This window comes from Sceloporus occidentalis, unplaced genomic scaffold (genome assembly GCF_023333645.1).
Source record: "Sceloporus occidentalis isolate IW3139 unplaced genomic scaffold, rSceOcc1.0.p SCAF_28, whole genome shotgun sequence".
NCBI classification, from domain to species: domain Eukaryota; kingdom Metazoa; phylum Chordata; class Lepidosauria; order Squamata; family Phrynosomatidae; genus Sceloporus; species Sceloporus occidentalis.
The window spans coordinates 6,883,795-6,903,082 of NW_028317008.1; the positions used below are offsets into that span (position 1 = coordinate 6,883,795).

General features: G+C 38.1%; 1 protein-coding gene across 1 annotated transcript in view; it reads left to right on the forward strand.

Annotated features, from left to right (window-relative positions):
• The window catches only part of LOC149299757 (dynein axonemal heavy chain 3-like), a 498,381-nt gene that overhangs the window by 38,864 nt on the left and 440,229 nt on the right, over nucleotides 1-19,288 (forward strand). The window contains exon 6 of the mRNA XM_089486039.1: nucleotides 1,735-1,852. Coding sequence (XP_089342165.1) covers nucleotides 1,735-1,852 — 118 coding nt within the window. The remainder of the gene's footprint in view (nucleotides 1-1,734; nucleotides 1,853-19,288) is intronic.

Below are 19,288 nucleotides of genomic sequence, written 5' to 3' on the forward strand. Positions count from 1 at the left end.
CAGCTATCCCCACCCACATACAGTACTGTACAAAAGTTTTAGGGAAGTGTGAAAAAATGCTATAAAACAAGAATGCTTTAAAAAATAAATATGTTAATAGTGTGTTTTTATCATTTACCAAAATGCAAAGTGAGTGAACAGAAGAAAAAGCTAAATCAAATCAATATTTGGTGTGACCACCATTTGCCTTCAAAATAGCATAAATTCTTCTAGGTACACTTGCACGTAGTTTTTTAAGGAACTCGTCAGGTAGTTTGTTCCAAACATATTGAAGAATTAACTGCAGTTCTGTGGATTCAGGCAGCCTCAGTTGCTTCTTTCTCTTCTTTCTCTTCATGTAATCCCAGACAAAATCAATGATGTTGAGATCAGGGCTCTGTGGGGGCCATAGCATTGCTCCCAATACTTCTTAATGGCTTTGGCTGTATGTTTGGGGCTGTTGTCTTACTGCAGAATACATTTCATATGCCTCCATAATGGTATTGCATGATGGATATGCATCTGCCTGTACTTCTCAGCATTGGAGAGATCATTACTTCTGACCAAATCCCCAACTCAATTTGCAGAAATGCAGTCCCAAAACCTCCACAATGCTTCACTTTTGCATGCAAGGTCTCATTCTTGTACCACTCTCCAGGCCTTCGGCAAACAAACCGTCTTCTGCTACAGACAAATATTTCTAATTTTGGCACATCAACCCAGAGTGCCCGCTGATATTTTTCTGCATATAGTTCCTGTGTTTTCATGAAAAATTGAGCCGCTTGGCCTTGTTTCCACGTCACAGGTTTGGCTTTTTGGCCACAAGTCTTCTATGAACGCCAGTTCTGACCATACTTCCTCAGATGGGTGTACCTTTTTCTTTTGCTCACTCGCCCTGCATTTTGTTTTATTTTTTTGTTTTTCACACCTTCCTAAAACGTTTGCACAGTACTGTACATGGCCATTCTGCTCTCCCAAATAGTCCTAACCCCCACAAAATGACTTCCCGAAAGACAGAGGGCTTCAAATAGCAGGAGCCTGGAAGCTCCCAAGTATGTATGTTGGTTACGAATGGCGCAACATTGCTTGGGTTTTTGGACCGGCTTATGGTCCTCCTCATGAACAGAAATATGTTTTTTTAGCTTTACCTTTTTGGGGACTTAGTACGTAGTATCTCATTCTTTTAAATACTTGATACTTCCTGGGATTATTGACTTATATGTTAAGGGCAAACACAACATAATTGTAAATAAGATAATTGAAAATAAAATATATTGGATTTGCAAAAGTCCATGTACATATAAGTTTTTAGGTCAAAAGAAGAACGGAGAGAGTAGGTAGGATAACCTTAGCCATTTCTGTGTGTTATGCTTGTGTAGTTGTAATGCTTACTTAGGTTGTTCCTCAGTGGCTTTCATATTATATGAGACAGCATATCATGACAGATATAGGTAATGAGGTTTGCAATAACCTTTGCTATGTAGAGTTTATTTCACCAACAATATAAAACACATTGATATGAACAAATGCAGACTCAGAATAACACATTTCAAAAATAAGAATAATGGTGTATATCAATGGCTAAACTAAAAAGAGATGTGGTTTTTGTTTTCTGCCACAGAATACTGATTTGTTAATACAGATAGAGCCAGCCTAAATTTACAAAAGTAAGGACAGGGTGATTTATCTGGTTCCTGTCTGAATCAAATGTTTTGATTTTCTATATATCTTCATATTTCTCTTTACCATTTTTAGAACATTCAGAGGCAAACCGGCTAGAGAACACAGCTGGATTATCATGTCAAAAAGCTCTTTATCGAAATCTCAGAATTGTCAAGAATAAAGATGCATGGAATATATTGTGCAAGCCAATGTAAGTACTATCAAGTTGTCATGTTTTTCTGGTTCGGAAAAAAAAAAATCTTGTAAACTCAATGAATGAGTTTTTCTAAGATGATGCTATCAAATGTCATGTATTTCAATGTGCAGTTCTTGAAAATGAAATTATTTTGTGCATGCCCAAAGCACTGCACTGCAAAATGAGATGCAGCTCTGATTGGACATCTCTTTGAGGTGAAAGAAACAGTTGAAGCTGGCTCCTGAGATGAAGCAGTTTTGGGCATTCTGGGATAGAATCAGTAAAAATGTAACTATTGATTGTAAAGTTATTTGGTGGATAACTTTGCTTGTGTTGAGATGTAATATTATACAATGGATTTTCTGAGTTTTTTCTTTTTTATATTTTAATTTATTATTGCATCAGACATAATCATCTATGTGTAGCACACATTTAGGTAATTATACAATAAAAAGCTACACAAGCTGTAAAACATAAACCTGACAATATGGTTGGCATATATATGTATATATCCTTAACAACAGCACTTTTACCTATTGTGTAATACAACCCAACTCCCTCTAGACAGCTCGTTTGAGCCGGGCCCCCCTTGGCCCCTTGTTATGTTACATACTACTTATGTTATGTTATGTCTTGTCTACCCATTGTACAGCGCTATGGAATTTGCTGGCGCTATATAAAACAATAAATAATAATAATACTAGCAGATAATATACAGTATATACACTAACAGACCATAGAAATTTAACCTTTTCCTTTTCTGTTAGGGTTAATGTTATTTATATTATATCTTTGTTGAGTGCTCAATTACACAGATTCCCTTTGTTTTAGAAGTTTTCATAAATACTGTATACATCAGGAATAGCCTCTTTAAATTACAATTTACAAAAAACATGTCACCTATCATAGTTAAGGCAACTGCCTAGATCATGTTGAGATTATAAACAAGTAATATTTTTTTGGATTATGGGTCAGCTTTTTTAAGGGAATACTCCAACCAGCACTGGGTATAAGATGCCTACGTCAACTGACAAATTATTGCTAAGTGATTTCAGGGTAGCTATAAGGTTAGTCGGTCAATGGTAGAATTATTACTTTTAATAAATGAATAGACCTTGCTTCCATTCAGTTACTGGATCATTAGTGAGATTAGGCACTGACGTTAGATGATTAGGTTGGGCTCACAGTAAGTATTTCAGTTAAGTTGTTGGTGTTGAAGTCAAGGCTTTGTGCAAGTCAGTCAAATTCTTCCACATAGACAATTTCAATGCTGAAACTGGAAAGGACCTCCCTCAAATTCCTGTCACAAAGTTAGGAGCACAGAATCATCTAAAATGTCATTGTATGCTGTAACATAAAGATGTATATTCACTTGAATTAAGTGACCTAATTTGAACTAGGAAAAACAGCCCTTGATCATTATTCCTCTTCTACCAAAAAGCATGATTTATCACCCCAGAGTTTAATGGCAGTGCACAATTACAAGTAGAGAGTTTTCCAACCAAGGACATGTGATTTTTACACTTTATACACTTGGTCATCTGACTCTCTAAGTTTGTGGCTGAGATGTTGTTGCTCTTTGACATTTCCACTTCGCCATAACAACATTGACCAAATCAGGCCCAAAAGGCAGAAATTGGAAGAACTGATTTGTTACAAATGTTGTATACATGCCAATGACAGCCACTCAGTTAGACGGGACTGACTATTCTACTGCCAATGTTTGTCTGTGGAGACTGTGTGCTTAATTTTATACACTTGCCAGCATTAGGTATGTGGTGAAATATAATATATATCCATAAAGAATGATATACTTGAGAGAGAGAGAATATTAACCTTTATTTTTACTTCATTAAAATACATTTATCGTACCGTACACTTTAGTTAACGACAAAAAATTGGGACAGTGAGTCTTTCATGGGCATCAATCAGGTTAATTGGAAAAAAAATTGTTGATTTGCCAAAACCCTTAGACCATCATGTGTATGTGTTGTGAATCTTGATGAATACGTTTTACTGCTTGTAAAATATCACCTGTATTCAGTGTGGTCCTGGAAGCTGATTTATTGCATTTGTGTTAGCGCGAATAATTTAGCATTTTAGAGGCTTTCATCAGATTACAGGATATGAGGAAATGCTAGGATGGTAGCAATAATTTATTTGTCCAATTTGGGTTAATTTAACAATGATTGTTTTCAAACAGAACACGAGAAACAGATTGCACTCCAAAAATATCCTGATTAAAGGTATAAAATGCATAATTCTGGCCTTTATCATTACATTTTCCTTGTAACCACCAGATTGTAATCGTTTTTTATTAATTATATTACTTACAGCACAGTCTGTTACTGTTTTAGAACAATCCCTCTATAATTTGTCTGTATCCGTGTTAAATGTGCTTAGATATTGCTTTTTTTAGCCTTTTTAAGTGCTTGGTATGTATTAATGTTTTTCCTCAACCGTTAACCTGTTTTACTCCAGAGTGTCTTACTGTCTGTCTGCTACATATCATCTCATAATAACTCATTTTGTTCAGTGCGCCTGATAATAGGATGAAACACATCAATAATAGATGCGGCTAATGACTAGTGCAATATTTGCAGACACAAATAATTGCAAGCCGAGGATTACTAAAGCCGATAGCTGTATATAGATGTTAGAATTCAAAGTCGTCTGAGGAGAAATCATAAATTAAACTCATAAATCTTCCCAATCTTTAGCACAGCCAAGCATTAGTTCAGCGCGTGCTATGCGAAAAGGATAGGATGGAAACGTTTATTGATGGTTTTTATCACAGTGACTTCCGAAGTTCTTCCTCGTTGGAATGAACAGACGATCTGAGAGCTGATGTGGATTCTGCCACTTTGCTATGTACATGTCTCCTTGGTATTTATGTGTGCAACCTACACTTGCTTCCCTGTTTTGATGAAAACTCAAAAGCAGTGACAGCTGGGTAAAAGCAGAGACAAGAATGAAAAACAATATTACGCTGTCAGTCCATCAGTTCTCCTTTCAGTGTGACTTCTGGATGTAAGATTTGCAATATGCCGCTCTTCAAATAAATACATTTAATACTGGACAATATTTCAGTGTCACTGCAGAGGATGGCCAAGTATATGCTCTGTTGAAAATGCAATTTGTTATTGGCATACAGGAAATACAGAAGTTTTATTTAAACAACGAGAAGGCAGTCATGCAGAACAGACAGCAGGGAACATTCGGTTCCTTTGATGACATGCATACGTGCATTATCCTGGCTAACACATAAAGGAGTGGAAGATCTCTTTCTTTATTGTTATATTAAATGTGCCCAAAGGGAAAAATGCAAATGAAAGTAGTAGGGTATAGTTAATATGTTGACCATTTCATAGCTAATAAACCATAGTGGATCAAAGTTAGCTAAATGAAAAGTACTGTATTATCTAGGAGACATGACCTGGCGTTTAGTGTGGACAGGAGGAAGACTGATATACAGGGAATAGGGAATTGTGTCCATGCCATCCATAGTCAAATATGCCATTTAAATGTGAGCCTCCATTCTTCATGGTACCAGATATCAGAAAGAATACTATATGAATCTAAAGCCTTTGTTGTAGACACAATCGGTTTAATATCTCTCTTGCATGGGTATTTTATATGCTCATACATTACCAATATGCGACTTATGGCCTTGTCCTGGTAAAGTTCCCTAAGGAGAACCAGTCTGCATTTGGGAAGCTGGCCTTCCTCCAGTATCCTGTTACAGGTCTCTGCTTTAGAAGAGGGGCAGTCTTTACCGTTTGCAAGCAGAAGGGTAGCCTTACATGTCCGTGTGTGTGAAAGAATGTTTTTATTAACCACATTGCATTGCTCCCATCCAAAAAGTGCCTGCCCTCCCCTGATCATCAGTGGTCAGTACCCAAGCTTCTTGGTTTGCTCAATAAGAAAGGGAAGAGGCTGGGCTTTGGTTATATAGCAGAGTCTAGTATTTTGCACAAAGATAAGGTGGTGTTTTGTTTTTTTTACTGGAGCAGGATTTAAGATATATTATTTTTGAATTGAATCCTTTCCTTGGTTTGAATATATGGATTCAAGGGCATTGGTTGGCAATGAGGGAAAGACTATTTATATTGTAATAACAACTTGGAACACATTAAATCCCCAAGTGTTCCATGAGGTGAACTTAATGAATGCTGCTCCCTTATTATGCAACGTAACCGAGTTTTCATGAACTCAGGTCGATCTCTACATGAATGAATGAACAACACCCTTGTATTCCCTTAGAAACATTTTCTAAGTTGTAGTAGCAACTGGGAATTTGTTATTTTAAGCACAATGTGTATTCCTTGGTTTTATTTAGCATAGTGAGTTGTGAAATTTCACACATTAGATGAGAAATTTAGTTTTCAGTCTGTTTAAACATTGACCTAGAATAGACAACCTCTTAGCTGGGGGTGGACTACAATTTTCATAATGCTGAGTGACAGCAACATACATTATGTTGTATAATAATGCATAATAGTATATTTAAATAATATTTAAATCACTTTGACTTGTTTGATTTACATATATATGTTTATTGTGTCTGGGTTTCATGTGTAATCCTATCACATCGTCGACGCTTTGTCTATTTTCTTTGCTCCTGTATTTTCCTTCATAGAGGATAGTCATTTTTTAAGCTATACAAAGACATAAAAATGTCGGTGTTACATATCTGCCATGTGCCAGTGGGATATCAGACTACAATGTTTTGCCAATCTCCGTATAAAATTTGTTTATTACAATGATATGTAAAAGCTGAAAGACATTTACGGTGCAATCGCACATAAATCCCTTTATATATTAAAAAATTTTATTTTCTACTTTTATTAAACTTACTTTTATTAGTGAAATAGTCTAACATTGACATGCTTTGTGAAATAACTTTTTTTTCCCCGTTTGTAGTTTGATTAATTGTTTGATTCAATTAAAGGGTTAACCCTAACCCTTTTTAATAATTTGAGTAAATTTCATTTATTTAGCCTTTCGTCATATCTTGTTTAACTTTTTCCTGCTAATTGCAATGGATATTTTGGGAATCATAAAATTAAACACAAATACATTAACAGAAGAAAACTAGGGATATGTTTCCAGATCCCTTAATCTGTGACTCACCTTTCATGTTTCTCTCTTTCTTTGTTATTCACATATTTCTTGATTTTCTGCTTCTGCCCATGGTTAAACTCTCGAACTCCAGTGCTCAAGTAGTCTAATGAATTGAACTGTGCTTAAGGTAAAAAGTGGCCTGTTTGTTGAACTCAGGACTATAGTTGTGCACCCCTGGCTTAAATGAGTTTTGGGAGATAGTCTGGAGCTCTATCCTAATTTCCATTAACCTTTCTTTTTTCAGCATCTTAGTCCCCAGGCTTCTGCTGGTGTTCTTTAAGAGTGTCAAAAGACAGCTATTGACCAGTTTGCACGCCTGTAAAAATAGTCTGTTTTAGGAATCCAAGAAAACCAAAAGCAATGTGGTAAAACCATGGTTTGCTAGTGTATCAAACCAAGCTGTTAAATAGATTTGTCTAAGGGTTACATGGCTAGTTGGTAATCTAAATCTGACATTCACAGAAAACCTGTAGGCCATTGCAAATGATGAATTTGAGGTGTGATAATGTCATTTTTATTAATCCGAATACATAGCCACTAGTAGAATGCAATTTGATGTAATTCTATATGACAACTTATTTTCCAAGCATTTAATTGCTTGGAGAATGAAATTGTGGATAATGCAATAGTTTACCTTGATAAAAAGTCCAATTCATCTATTTTGGAACAAACACATGAGCACCATGATAATTTATGTTAACATAACATTTGGCACTTCAGAAGCAAATCACCCGTGTGTGTCTCCCAAGGCAGACTTGTAAACTCACACATGTTTTTCTTTTCTTTGTGCATTTGGCATAATGTAATGCAAACATCAGGAATACTTAGCTTACTACATTGAATCAAATTTGTTTACCTAAACAACTGTATCCAATACATTATTAGAGGTACCGAGAGTCATGGGTACAGGATTTTTACTTATACAGTACAGTTTTAGTCAATTACCGCAAGGAGATATAAAATATCTAGAACTTTTATTATTGAAGATTCTTGCTCCAGCGCAGATCTTTTAGATGTGAGCAGTTTCTTTTGAGGGCCTTGTCACAAAGGGATGCCCTCTGGTATAAACCTGCTTAAGTGTTCAACTCTAGACAATACATAGATTATACTTTGAAGTTTGAGCCAGCCTAGAATTTCAAAGTTCTGTAAAGCTGAGTTGTATATTCCACCATCAGTAAGAGACCGGAGGGGAATTTAACAGAGTAAATATTTTGGGGTTTGCCCCCCCCTGAAGTGTTTAATTATACCTTTTCAAGATATTCTGACAGTTTCCTTTGAAAGTCTAGAATAATATTTGAAAATACATGTACCTATGATTTATGTCAGTTTCAGAGGGTTGATGCCATTCTAAGAGCGGATCTTCATCATTACTATTTTGAATTAAATTAAAGGGACTCCCTAGCCATCACATGGACTGTATTGTGTACTGTTTAAATTAAATTAGAATCCCCCATGTATTTTGTCTCTCTCCCCAACCCCCAGCTCGTTGGCTTCCAGGAAATGCGTTCAGCAGAAAACATCTCATGCTTACCAGTGCACACATGTTGTATACTCATCACATCAAGAGTTCCATGTCATATGGGCAGAAAGCTTTCAAGGAAAGTACTTTGCTGCTAGTGATTGGCATCTTCAAAAAGCCATAACGGTCCCAAAAAATTGGACAATGAAGGGACAGTGCACTGCAGAATGTCTATTTAAATACTTACAAAGTATATGCATTCTTCAATGATGGAAGTGTATGGGACACTGGATGTGCTTTGTAAATTGCTACAGTGGTCATTAACAATCATTATTAAAAAAAGACTCTTTATTATATGAGGAATTTAGACCATATTCCAAACCGCCTCAAAGCCTTCCCTGTCTCTGACTTCTGTGGAAGAGATCACATCAAACATTAGGATTAAAATAAGTTTACATGAAATCACTTAGTGCCATTGCAAGAGAAACTAATTCATGATTGGGTTGTTCCAGCTTCCACAGTTTTGACTTTTTGACATTATGTACACCAAATTAAAGTAAACCTATAGTTTTGCCTGTATTACCCTACAGGTGGTAAAATGCAAATTGTATCACTCTAGATGTGAGAGCTGAACTTGGTTTAACAAACAAATAATTTAGTATTCCCACCTTTGTCACTGTATGTTTATATTTTAATTTTAATGGTGCTGCCCTGTTTAAAAAGGATTTGGTACAGCAAGCCTTTAACAGTTATTTAAATCAGAGAAAAGAATAAATGCAGCCTGTTTCTACGATAGTTTTCAGTCGTGAAAGGGAATGTGATTATTTCTGGTATATAATAAAAGAAAATACACATTATCATATCTGTCTTGAAACAGTAAACTGAGTTCTGGATGATGTTTGTGTTTCAGACCATTATTATGGCTGGATTATGTGTGTGTTCCCGTCCCTTTATTGTCAGTCTATAGAACTGCAGCTACATTGTAACCTTCCCGTCTTTGAACGAGATTGCTTTAATCTCTGTAAAGAAATAGAAAAAGAGAATGCATACTCCGTACAATCACAGATACAAATGCAACAAGGCATATTTTGTAAAATTTGTAGAGAAAAAAACACATTAAACTAGTTCAATTGTTCAGAGAGGTAACTGGAAAATGAATGCCCTCATCAGGCCATTAACATAAATTGTTAAGGTTCAAATGAATATGGTCAGGCTTTTGCTCTACAGCATTATCTGATTATTATGACATTATAAATATATGTTACCACTTAAAAAAATTAATCTTGTCCCATGTTTTTTATATTTATCGTGTTTTTTGTATACAATATATCGATCAGAGGGATGTTTCTTTTTAATGCAATGATAGTAATAATAAACAAAAGAGTCACGGTCTTCTACACTAAAGGTTTTACTATATATAGATAAGTGGATTTGTGGATCAGACAGATTTACCTGTGCACATGGTTATATTGGCTGAGCAGATTCACAGATTCAAGTTCGAATACCATGAAAATAACATCACTGTATCTCTATATAAACCATGGAGCGATCCAGTGGCTTCTGTAACAAAACAGAAATAACTTTAATAAATACTTGATATATTAATTCTTGTAAGAAAAATATTAATAATTATTGTGGATGAACTTTTAATTACGGTATAAGCAGCCTGTGCTATGGAAGCCTGTGTGTGTTTTTTTGACACACGAGGATGTGAAAGCAGATGTTATTGAGCATATTGTGTTTTACTATTTATGTAACATATACATTATTATTGATTTCATTGTGGCTATTTTTAATCAAAGGCATGACAATAATTGGGAGGTCAACGTCATTAAAACTAAAGATTAATCCTGTAAATTCGGGCTGCATTTGTCTACAAGTCATTCTTGGGATTGATGCTATACTTCAGTAGTGTGATCTATTATAGATGAAAACCCTATATGTGAACAATGTTTGGGAATGGTATTGGTTTTTCGCCATGCCTCCCCCCCCTCATGTTTATCCTTGTGGTGGAGAAGGTTTTCCACTTGATGGGACAGACAAATATGTTTGATTTTGTACTCTGATGTAGCGCTGATTACTAGTGGCTAAGGATCATACAGTACCTGGGATCTCTCCAGGTTTTACCAGGTGTCTACTGGTGAAACACTGTTTCTCTTGGTCAGTTTTTTTTTTAACTCTGGGCATAGGATGAGGGTTTGGTCATGCCCACACCATGCCCACCAAAGGCTGTATGGGGCTAACCTTACCCATAAGTGCTCTTTCACAAACTATTCCCCCTGAATAGGGGGAGGGAAAGGTAACCTACCCTGAGATTTTCACAGATATGCTGGATATGTAAAAATATGATGTATTGGTTTGTTAATTGTCATAATAGCCAGGCTCTGGCAATTTATTTCTATGTTCTGTCATGACACGGGTTCTTATTGGTCATTTCTACTGTCTACTGTCTCCTCACTGCAATACTTAAATGTTCTGAACATGTGCAGATAAAGGTTTCTTATAGAAAAGTGTGTTTAAAGGTCATTAAACTGGGTGCTTGTAATACTTTAAATGCTCTAAAAAATATATGTTTTAATAGATACTAAAACAAGTGCTATGGTGCTGCCTCTTGGTTCCCAATGCCGACCAGCAAGTATCAGTTTCTCTTTTTAAGCTATAATAAGCTAATTAATCTAGCCTTACTTATCACAAAGTGACACCTGGTGTTTTGGTTTCTCCTGTGGTTTGAACTTTAGTATGCATTGGTTAGATGGTGTTTTATTTCTTTCTGAGACTGTTTCAGACAACCCCTGTAAACGAGAACGAGATTGCTTTAATCTCTGTAAAGAAATAGAAAAAGAGAATGCATACTCCGTACAATCACAGATACAAATGCAACAAGGCATATTTTGTAAAATTTGTAGAGAAAAAAACACATTAAACTGTTTCTTTCTGAGACTGTTTCAGATAACCCCTGTAAATTCAGTACATTTTGTTGTCTCAAGAGTATCAGGGCACTAAATGGTTTATCAGAAATAAAGTATTTAAATATAAATCCAATCCCAGTGAGTGTTGCTTTCACAATTAAAATTCTGCATGACTGTACTTTTTACTACAGGTAGATGATAGAAATCTATCAGGGTTCAAATGCTATAGGTGATATATTCAGTATGGTGTTCACCACCTTACATAGTTAAATATTGCCTTAACATATAATATGTTTATCTGACAATATTTATAATAAATGACATCCATTACTGTCCCATATCATATTTCTAATACATTTGATGTTATTTTAATGGACAAAATTTGCTTTTCTTTATAAACAAAGCATATTTTTAAGTGACCTAAAACTTTTGATCGGTAGTGTATAAAAAAACCACAAAAAACTAAGATGGTACTAGCCAGTTTGCTGACAAGTGTATAGCTCAAATATTCAAGCTCCAGCCAGCTACATACATGGATAGATTTGCACACCTAGGTTTAAGTTGTCAGTCGAGCTAAAGAGGTAACTTAACTGAAAAGCACCCTCCACTCCTTGACTAGGCAAAGTGTCAATATTTTGTATGGCCACCATTATTTTCCAGCACTGCCTTAACCCTCTTGGGCATTGAGCTCACCAGAGCTTCACAGGTTGCCACTGGAGTCCTCTTCTACTCCATGGAGCTGGTGGATGTTGGAGACCTTGCGCTCCCGCACCTTCAGTTTGAGGATGCCCCACAGAAGCTCAATAGGGTTTAGGTCTGGAGACATGCTTGGCCAGTCCATCACCTTTACCCTCAGCTTCTTTAGCAAGGCAGTGGTCCTCTTGGAGGTGTGGTTTGGAGTCGTTATCATGCGAATGCGGCCCAGTCTCTGAAGGGAGGGGATCATGCTCTGCTTCAGTATGTCACACAAAATATTCAACCATGCAAAATATTGACACTTTGGGCCCAATTTGGACATTTCCACTTAGGGGTGTACTCATTTTTGTTGCTAAGGTTTAAACATGAATGCCTGTGTGTTGAGTTTTTTTTGAGGGGACAGCAATTTTACACTGTTATACAGGCTGTACACTCACTACTTTACATTGTAGCAGTGTGTCATTTCTTCAGTGTTGTCACATGAAAAGATATAATAAAATACCGTATTTGCTCGATTATAAGACGACCTCCCAAAATCTGAATATTAATTTATGAAAAAAAGAAAAAGCCTGACTATAAGACGACCCTATAGGAAAAAAGTTTTACCAGTAAATGTTAATTCATGTAAACTATGTGAACAATTTTTTTTTAATAAAAGCTATGATTGAGAAAAATATTTTGTTTTTATTTCCTTTTTTTTTTTAACCTGCCCCCCCCCAGTTATGCACATATGCCCCCTGGCTTGCCACTCTGCCCCAGAAATGCCTTATACCCCCTAAATGCCACTGTGCCCCATGATATGCCTTTTAACCCTCTATATGCCACTGTGCCCCATGATATGCCTTTTACCCCTATATGCCACTCTGGCATTTAGGGGGTTAAAAGGCATATTATGGGGCAGAGTGGCCTTATAGGGAGGTATAAGGCATTTCAGGAGGCAGAGTGGTGTTAAGGGGGTTAAAAGTAATTTCACAGAGCACTCTGCCTCCAGAAATGCCTTATGCCCCCCATTTAACACTCCCTCCCCCTCCCTCCTCCAAACTTACTGGAGCTTCTGAGTCCCCGGTGCGTAGTCCGGGCAGCGTGTAGAGCTCTACGCGAACTCTGATCTCTGACAGCCGGGGAAGGTCTGCTTGATGGACGTAGACAACGCCCGCTGCTAAACGCACCTCCGCCCGGCTGCAGCGGAAGTTGTCTACGCGAATCGCGTACAGCTCTACACGCTGCCCGGACTAAGCACCGGGGACTCTGTAGTACCGGTAAGTGTGTGTGTGTGGGGGGGCAGGAGGATCCAGGTCCCCTGGATCGCTGCGGGGGATCTGGATCTTAGTCTCCTAGTCAGACCTAGTTGAGGTCTGATTATGAGACGACCCCGATTATAAGACGAGGGGTATTTTTCAGAGGATTTGTCTTATAATTGAGCAAATATGGTATTTACAAAAGTGTGAGGGGTATACTCACTTTTGTGAGGTACTGTGTGTATATATATATATATATATATATATATATATATATATATATAATATTTACACGCCATGGCACCATTATGAAATAAAATGATATGCAGAATGTCCTTCTGTTTGAAATTAGACTTTTATTGACTAATATTCTTGAAATCAAAAAGTCAGCATATTTTTGGACTTAAATATCAGGATCCTTATTGTGACTCATTTATGGATGTTTTATTTATGTGTGCTTCTCTGTGTGGACAGATGTTAGGAGCAGGTGTCACACAATCCAGCAATGGCTCAGTTCCTCTCCAAATCTCAGATCTCATTTCCAACATTTTTTTTTATACATGTACTGGAATCTCCTCCTTCCCTCTTCATCTTGCCTCTCAAGTATTCCCAACTTCATCAACAATTTCTACTCCCTTTAACTCATTGAGTTCTGGGGGATCAGGACACATTTTACCCCATATGAATACAGGATAAGTTTTGTATTTTTCTGCTTTTGTTACATTTTAGGTAAAAACCGAGAAACAGATTACACTCTAGGGGAACCTATTTTTTTCAAGACATGTTAACCAGTGGCGTCGGCAGGGGGGGGCCAGAGGGGGCCATGGCCCCCCTAAATCATGCTGTGCCCCCCGGTGTGCCCCCCCAATTGAAACGCCGTCTTTTTTTTTTTAATAGATCCGGAGGAGAGAGAGAGAGGCGCCGAGCGGTCGCTGAGGAATAAGTTCTCAGCGACCGTTCGGCGCCTCTCACTCTTTTCCGCGACCGCGAGGCCTCTGCCTTGGTCGCAGTGCTGGAATTTCAAGCCGAGCGCCGGTATATGATGTCATATCCGGCGCTCAGCAATGAAGCCGCGCACACTGCGGCAGAACCAGGAAGACAGAGACCTCGCGATCCCGCCGCTGGACTTCTACAAGCCCAAGGTAAGTAACTTCAAAGGGGGGGGAGGAGGGTAGAAAGTTAGGAGGGGGTTAGAGAGTGAAAAGAGGTAGATAGGAAGTGAGAAGAGGTAGATAGGGATACATTGGGAGGGAGAGAGGGGGTAGATAGGATAGATTGGGAGGGAGAGGGGGTAGTTAGGATAGATTGGGAGGGAGAGGGGGTAGTTAGGATAGATTGGGAGGGAGAGGGGGTAGTTAGTTAGGATAGATTGGGAGGGAGAGGGGGTAGTTAGGATAGTTTGGGAGGGAGAGGGAGATATTAACATATATTGGCAGCAGGGGCTAATATTAATATTAATTGGCAGCAGGGTCTAGTATTTATATTCATATTGGCAGCAGGGTCTAGTATTTATATATATATCGGCAGCAGGGGCTAATATTAATATATATTGGCTGCAGGGGCTAAGTTTATATATATATTGGCTGCAGGGACTAATAATATATATTGGCAGTAGGGGCTAATATTAATATATACTGGTAGCAGGGTCAAATATTAATATATATCGGCAGCAGGGTATAATTTTTATGTATATCGGCAGCAGGGTATAATATAAGTATATATCCGCAGCAGGGGCTAATATCAATATATATCCGCAGCAGGGGTTAATATTAATATATATCAGAAGCAGGGTGTAATATTTCTATATATTGTCATCAGCAGGGGCTAATATTAAAGAATGAGAAATAACTGCCTAACGTGTGTGTGTATATGTGTGTATATATATATATATAATTGGCCCCCATACTTTGGTTCCTGGCCCCCCATGTGCCCCCCCTAAATATGAAAGCTGGAGACGCCACTGATGTTAACCTATTCATAGACACCTAGCTTAAAGGGACTGTTAAGATTCCATAATAAAGTACTTTCCATGATTGCTTAGTACAAGGCTCTGAGTGCTGAAACATATGAGATATGTAGCTGGCCATCTGAGCCAACTTTGGCAGCTATTTATCTCCTACGTTGCTAGCACTAGAGGTTAAAGAACACATTTCTTTCTGTCTTTCTTTTATTTTGTTCTGTCTTCTTCAGTTTAGTATAACTACTAAAGTGTTAATATATTTTTAGTTTTTTTTTGTTAATATCAGTTCTAACAGGCAATGTTGTCTAATGCAGCAATGAACAGCATACAACCTTTAATATCTGAAAGACATTATACTTTGCTACATGATTGCTTTTTTTGTAGTAACATCTGTTAATTTGAAAAGGCCACCAATCAGTATTTCAATGCATACATGTGCTGCATAAGATGTGTAGCAATTCTGTACCCCGTCAATAGGTCATGGTTACCATATCCAGTCTAATCATTGTGTCTCCTCTTATGCTTAGTAGACTGTGTGACAATCATATAGAACCCTTTATAGTTTCAAATCTATCATTATAAATATCAGTCAATTCTACAATATTGTTGATCCTTAGCTCCACAGTCTTATTTTAGTTTCAATGCCTACTTAAACAATGTAACATTTCCCAGCTTAAAAATGTGAGAAAAGCCATGTCTACTTGAACCAGTGGCATCGGTAAGGGGGGGTGCAGAGGGGGCCATGGCCCCCCTACATCATGCTGTGCCCCCCCAACTGAAAAATCAGGACAGACTCTGCCACAACAACACCCAAACACACACACACACACACCAGGACACAGTCTGCCACACCAACACCCAAACACACACACCAGGACAGGCTCTGCCAAACACACACACACACCAGGACGGGCTCTGCCACACCGACACCCAGACACACACACCAGGACAGGCTCTGCCAAACACACACACCAGGACAGGCTCTGCCACACCGACACCCAAACACACACACCAGGACAGGCTCTGCCACACCGACACCCAGACACAGACGCCAGGACAGGCTCTGCCATACCGACACGCAAACACAGATGGCATGTCCTATGTGTGTTATCTGGGTGGTGATCAGGTTCTATGTGGGCAGTGTGAATGCCAGGGCTGGCCTTTGGGGTGTGCAACCTGTGATCTATGCCTGTAATTTATTGGGTTTTATATGAATTCCAATTGATCTATACCTGCAAAGCTGTGTTGATCTATATCTGCTATGCTATGTTTTCATTAGACTTGCGCATTCGTCTTCTGGCGAACATGTAAACGAGCACGAAGAGGCCGTTTTTTTGTTCGTGCTGAAGACGCGCCGAAGAGAATACAGTGCCGGCAAAACGTAGGAGAAGACGAAGACTCACAACCACGAAGAATCGAAGATTCTTCGTGATCGTCTTCGTTTTTGCCGTGCAGCCGCCAAAATTTCAAACAGGAGTGAGCTGATCCTCGTCTCTCCAATCAGCTCACTCTTGTGACGTCACGCTAAGGGTCTCGTCCAATGCCTGTGCTGCTGTTTTTTGAATTCTGAAAGCGCCTTTATAAGACCAGAGCTTGCCTGAGAGATCCATTCATTTTTCGCTGTGACTGCTTTGGCAACACTGCTGTGCTGCATCCGAGCGTTACAGAGAGAGCCTGCTATTTCTCACAGTTTACTCTTCCTCACTACTGAATTAATAATATTTAATAATAATAATTTTATTAATTTAATCATTTTTTTATTTAATTTGTCATCAACTGTGTAGTGCTGTTGAGTTGACAGTGCACTCAGTGCCTCACTGGCACTGGGGTGCCCTTGCCCTGGGCGGGCACTAGTGCTTACTGCCTGTCCTGCTTAAATAAATTAAATAATAGAATTTATAAATAATTTAATAAAATATATTATTAATAATTGAATACATATAAAATTATATATATATTTGTCAGTTATATATACTATAGTTAGTATAGTATTAATAATAGTATACTAGTGTAGAGTGTACTGTAGACATTCAAGACATCTACTAGTGTCTAATCTAAAATCATTAATATGAATTAATAATTCTATAATTCTTTCTTATATTAATAGTTAATTAAATTAGCTATAAATATAATTAATAATTACTACTAGCTTATAGTTCAGCTAATCTTATTAGTACTGGTGCTGCAGCTGTATAGTTTGTGCTTTGTTTTAGCAACAGCAAGAGACCAAGTCAATTTTTCTTAATTAATAATATTTCATTTTATTTAATTTGTTTTGCTCACCTCAGTCCATCAGTGAAGTGAACTTGTTGGGCTAGTGAGTGCAGCCGCATAAGTGCTGTGTTCTTTTTTGATCAGCAAGCAGTGACGTTAACTGTTTTGCAAAGATTTTCTCATTTATTTTACATTTTATTTTAATTTTATTAAAAGTACCCTTAGTGTTTTGCTCACCTCAGTCCATCAGTGAAGTGAACTTGTTGGGCTAGTGAGTGCAGCCGCATAAGTGCTGTGTGCTTCAGCAAGCAGTGAAGCTAACTGTTTTGCTGTGACATTTTATTTTATTTCTAATTTCTTTTCAAGAAAAATTGACTGTGTGACAACAACAACTGTACTAAGCAAAGCTTCAAGCTACTAGCTGTAGTACTAAAATAATTCTAATCTTTAATCTTCTTAATCTATAATATATTATATAATATAATTTAAATTCTAATTCATAATCTATAATATATATAAGTAATTCTTTCTAATTCATAATCTATATTCTATCTATAATCCATAATACAAGTAATTCTAATCTATTAATAATATAATATTATATATAACTTAACCTCACTTTAGCTTAGTGGGCTTGAGAGCGTCTGCCTAGAGTTAGACTAGAATACTAATATAGCTTTAGGTTTAGCATAGTAGTAGGATAGGCTCTTAGGCCCGTGTAAATTCAAAGTCTTTAATTTTTTTATCCCCCTTTTTTTTTAAAGTTTTTTTAAACACTACACACACAACACAAATTTTAAATGGATCCTCCTTTTGGGACTAAGGAGGGACAAGCTCCCTCTACCACCACCACCACCACCACCACCAGCACCACCACCAGCAGCACCACCAGCACCACCACCAGTTCTAAGATGCAGCCTTTGTGTCAGTCTAGTCGGCCAAGTAGGCCAAGCTCTTGCTTAACATTTGGGGAAGCATTGCTTCAAGGATCATCAAGTAAAGGAAAGGCACCAAAAGCAGGCAGTAGTAGTGCGGCTAGGCCCACAAGCTCTATGGTTTTTTACAGAAAGCCTAAAGCACCAGAAGCACATTCAAAGTTAAATTGTAGCACAACTAGTACTTCTACTAGCCCAGTGAGTAAAAAGAAGTGCCTTTTGCCCCAAGCAGCATCTTCTCCATCCACAAGCAGCATGCAAGATACCAAGCAGAGCCAAATTAGCAGCAAGACTCAGAGGGGTTTTCCCAAACCAAAGCGGTCTCATTCCTTTGTAGGGAAAACCACCCCCACCACCACCCCCACTTCTACCGCCTCTACCACCACTAGTGCTGCGCCTACTGTTCCCACCGGTACCGCCACGCCATGTCCTCCTAGTACCTCTAGCAAGCCACCAAGTCCTTACAATATTTTTGTGAAGACAGTTAGAGAGAGGGCTACACATAGCGGAACTCCACCTAGCGAGGTAGCAGAGGAGCCTGAGACTTTGAGGCCAAGTGTAGAGTCTGTTCTTCCTGCTCGCACTACTACTGGTCACGAGTCTCACGACGATATCAGTCTTAGCTCCAGCCTAGCAGGAATTCCATTCAATCTAGCTAATGAAGAACTAGACTATGAGCCAGAGGAAGTAGAGGAGATGAGTGGTCAGGAATCAGATTCCTCAGGGAGCAGTGTCCAAATGACTAGTGCACAATTTTCCCCTGAGCCTCCACCTTCTCCGCTACGATCATCACCATCACCACCACCAGCAGCAGCAAAACCTAGCAAATCTAAAGTTAAAGCAATTAGCAGTCCCACTATGGCCAGTACTGTTACCACCAGTCCCACCACCACTAGTTCTGCCTCTGTTCATCCAC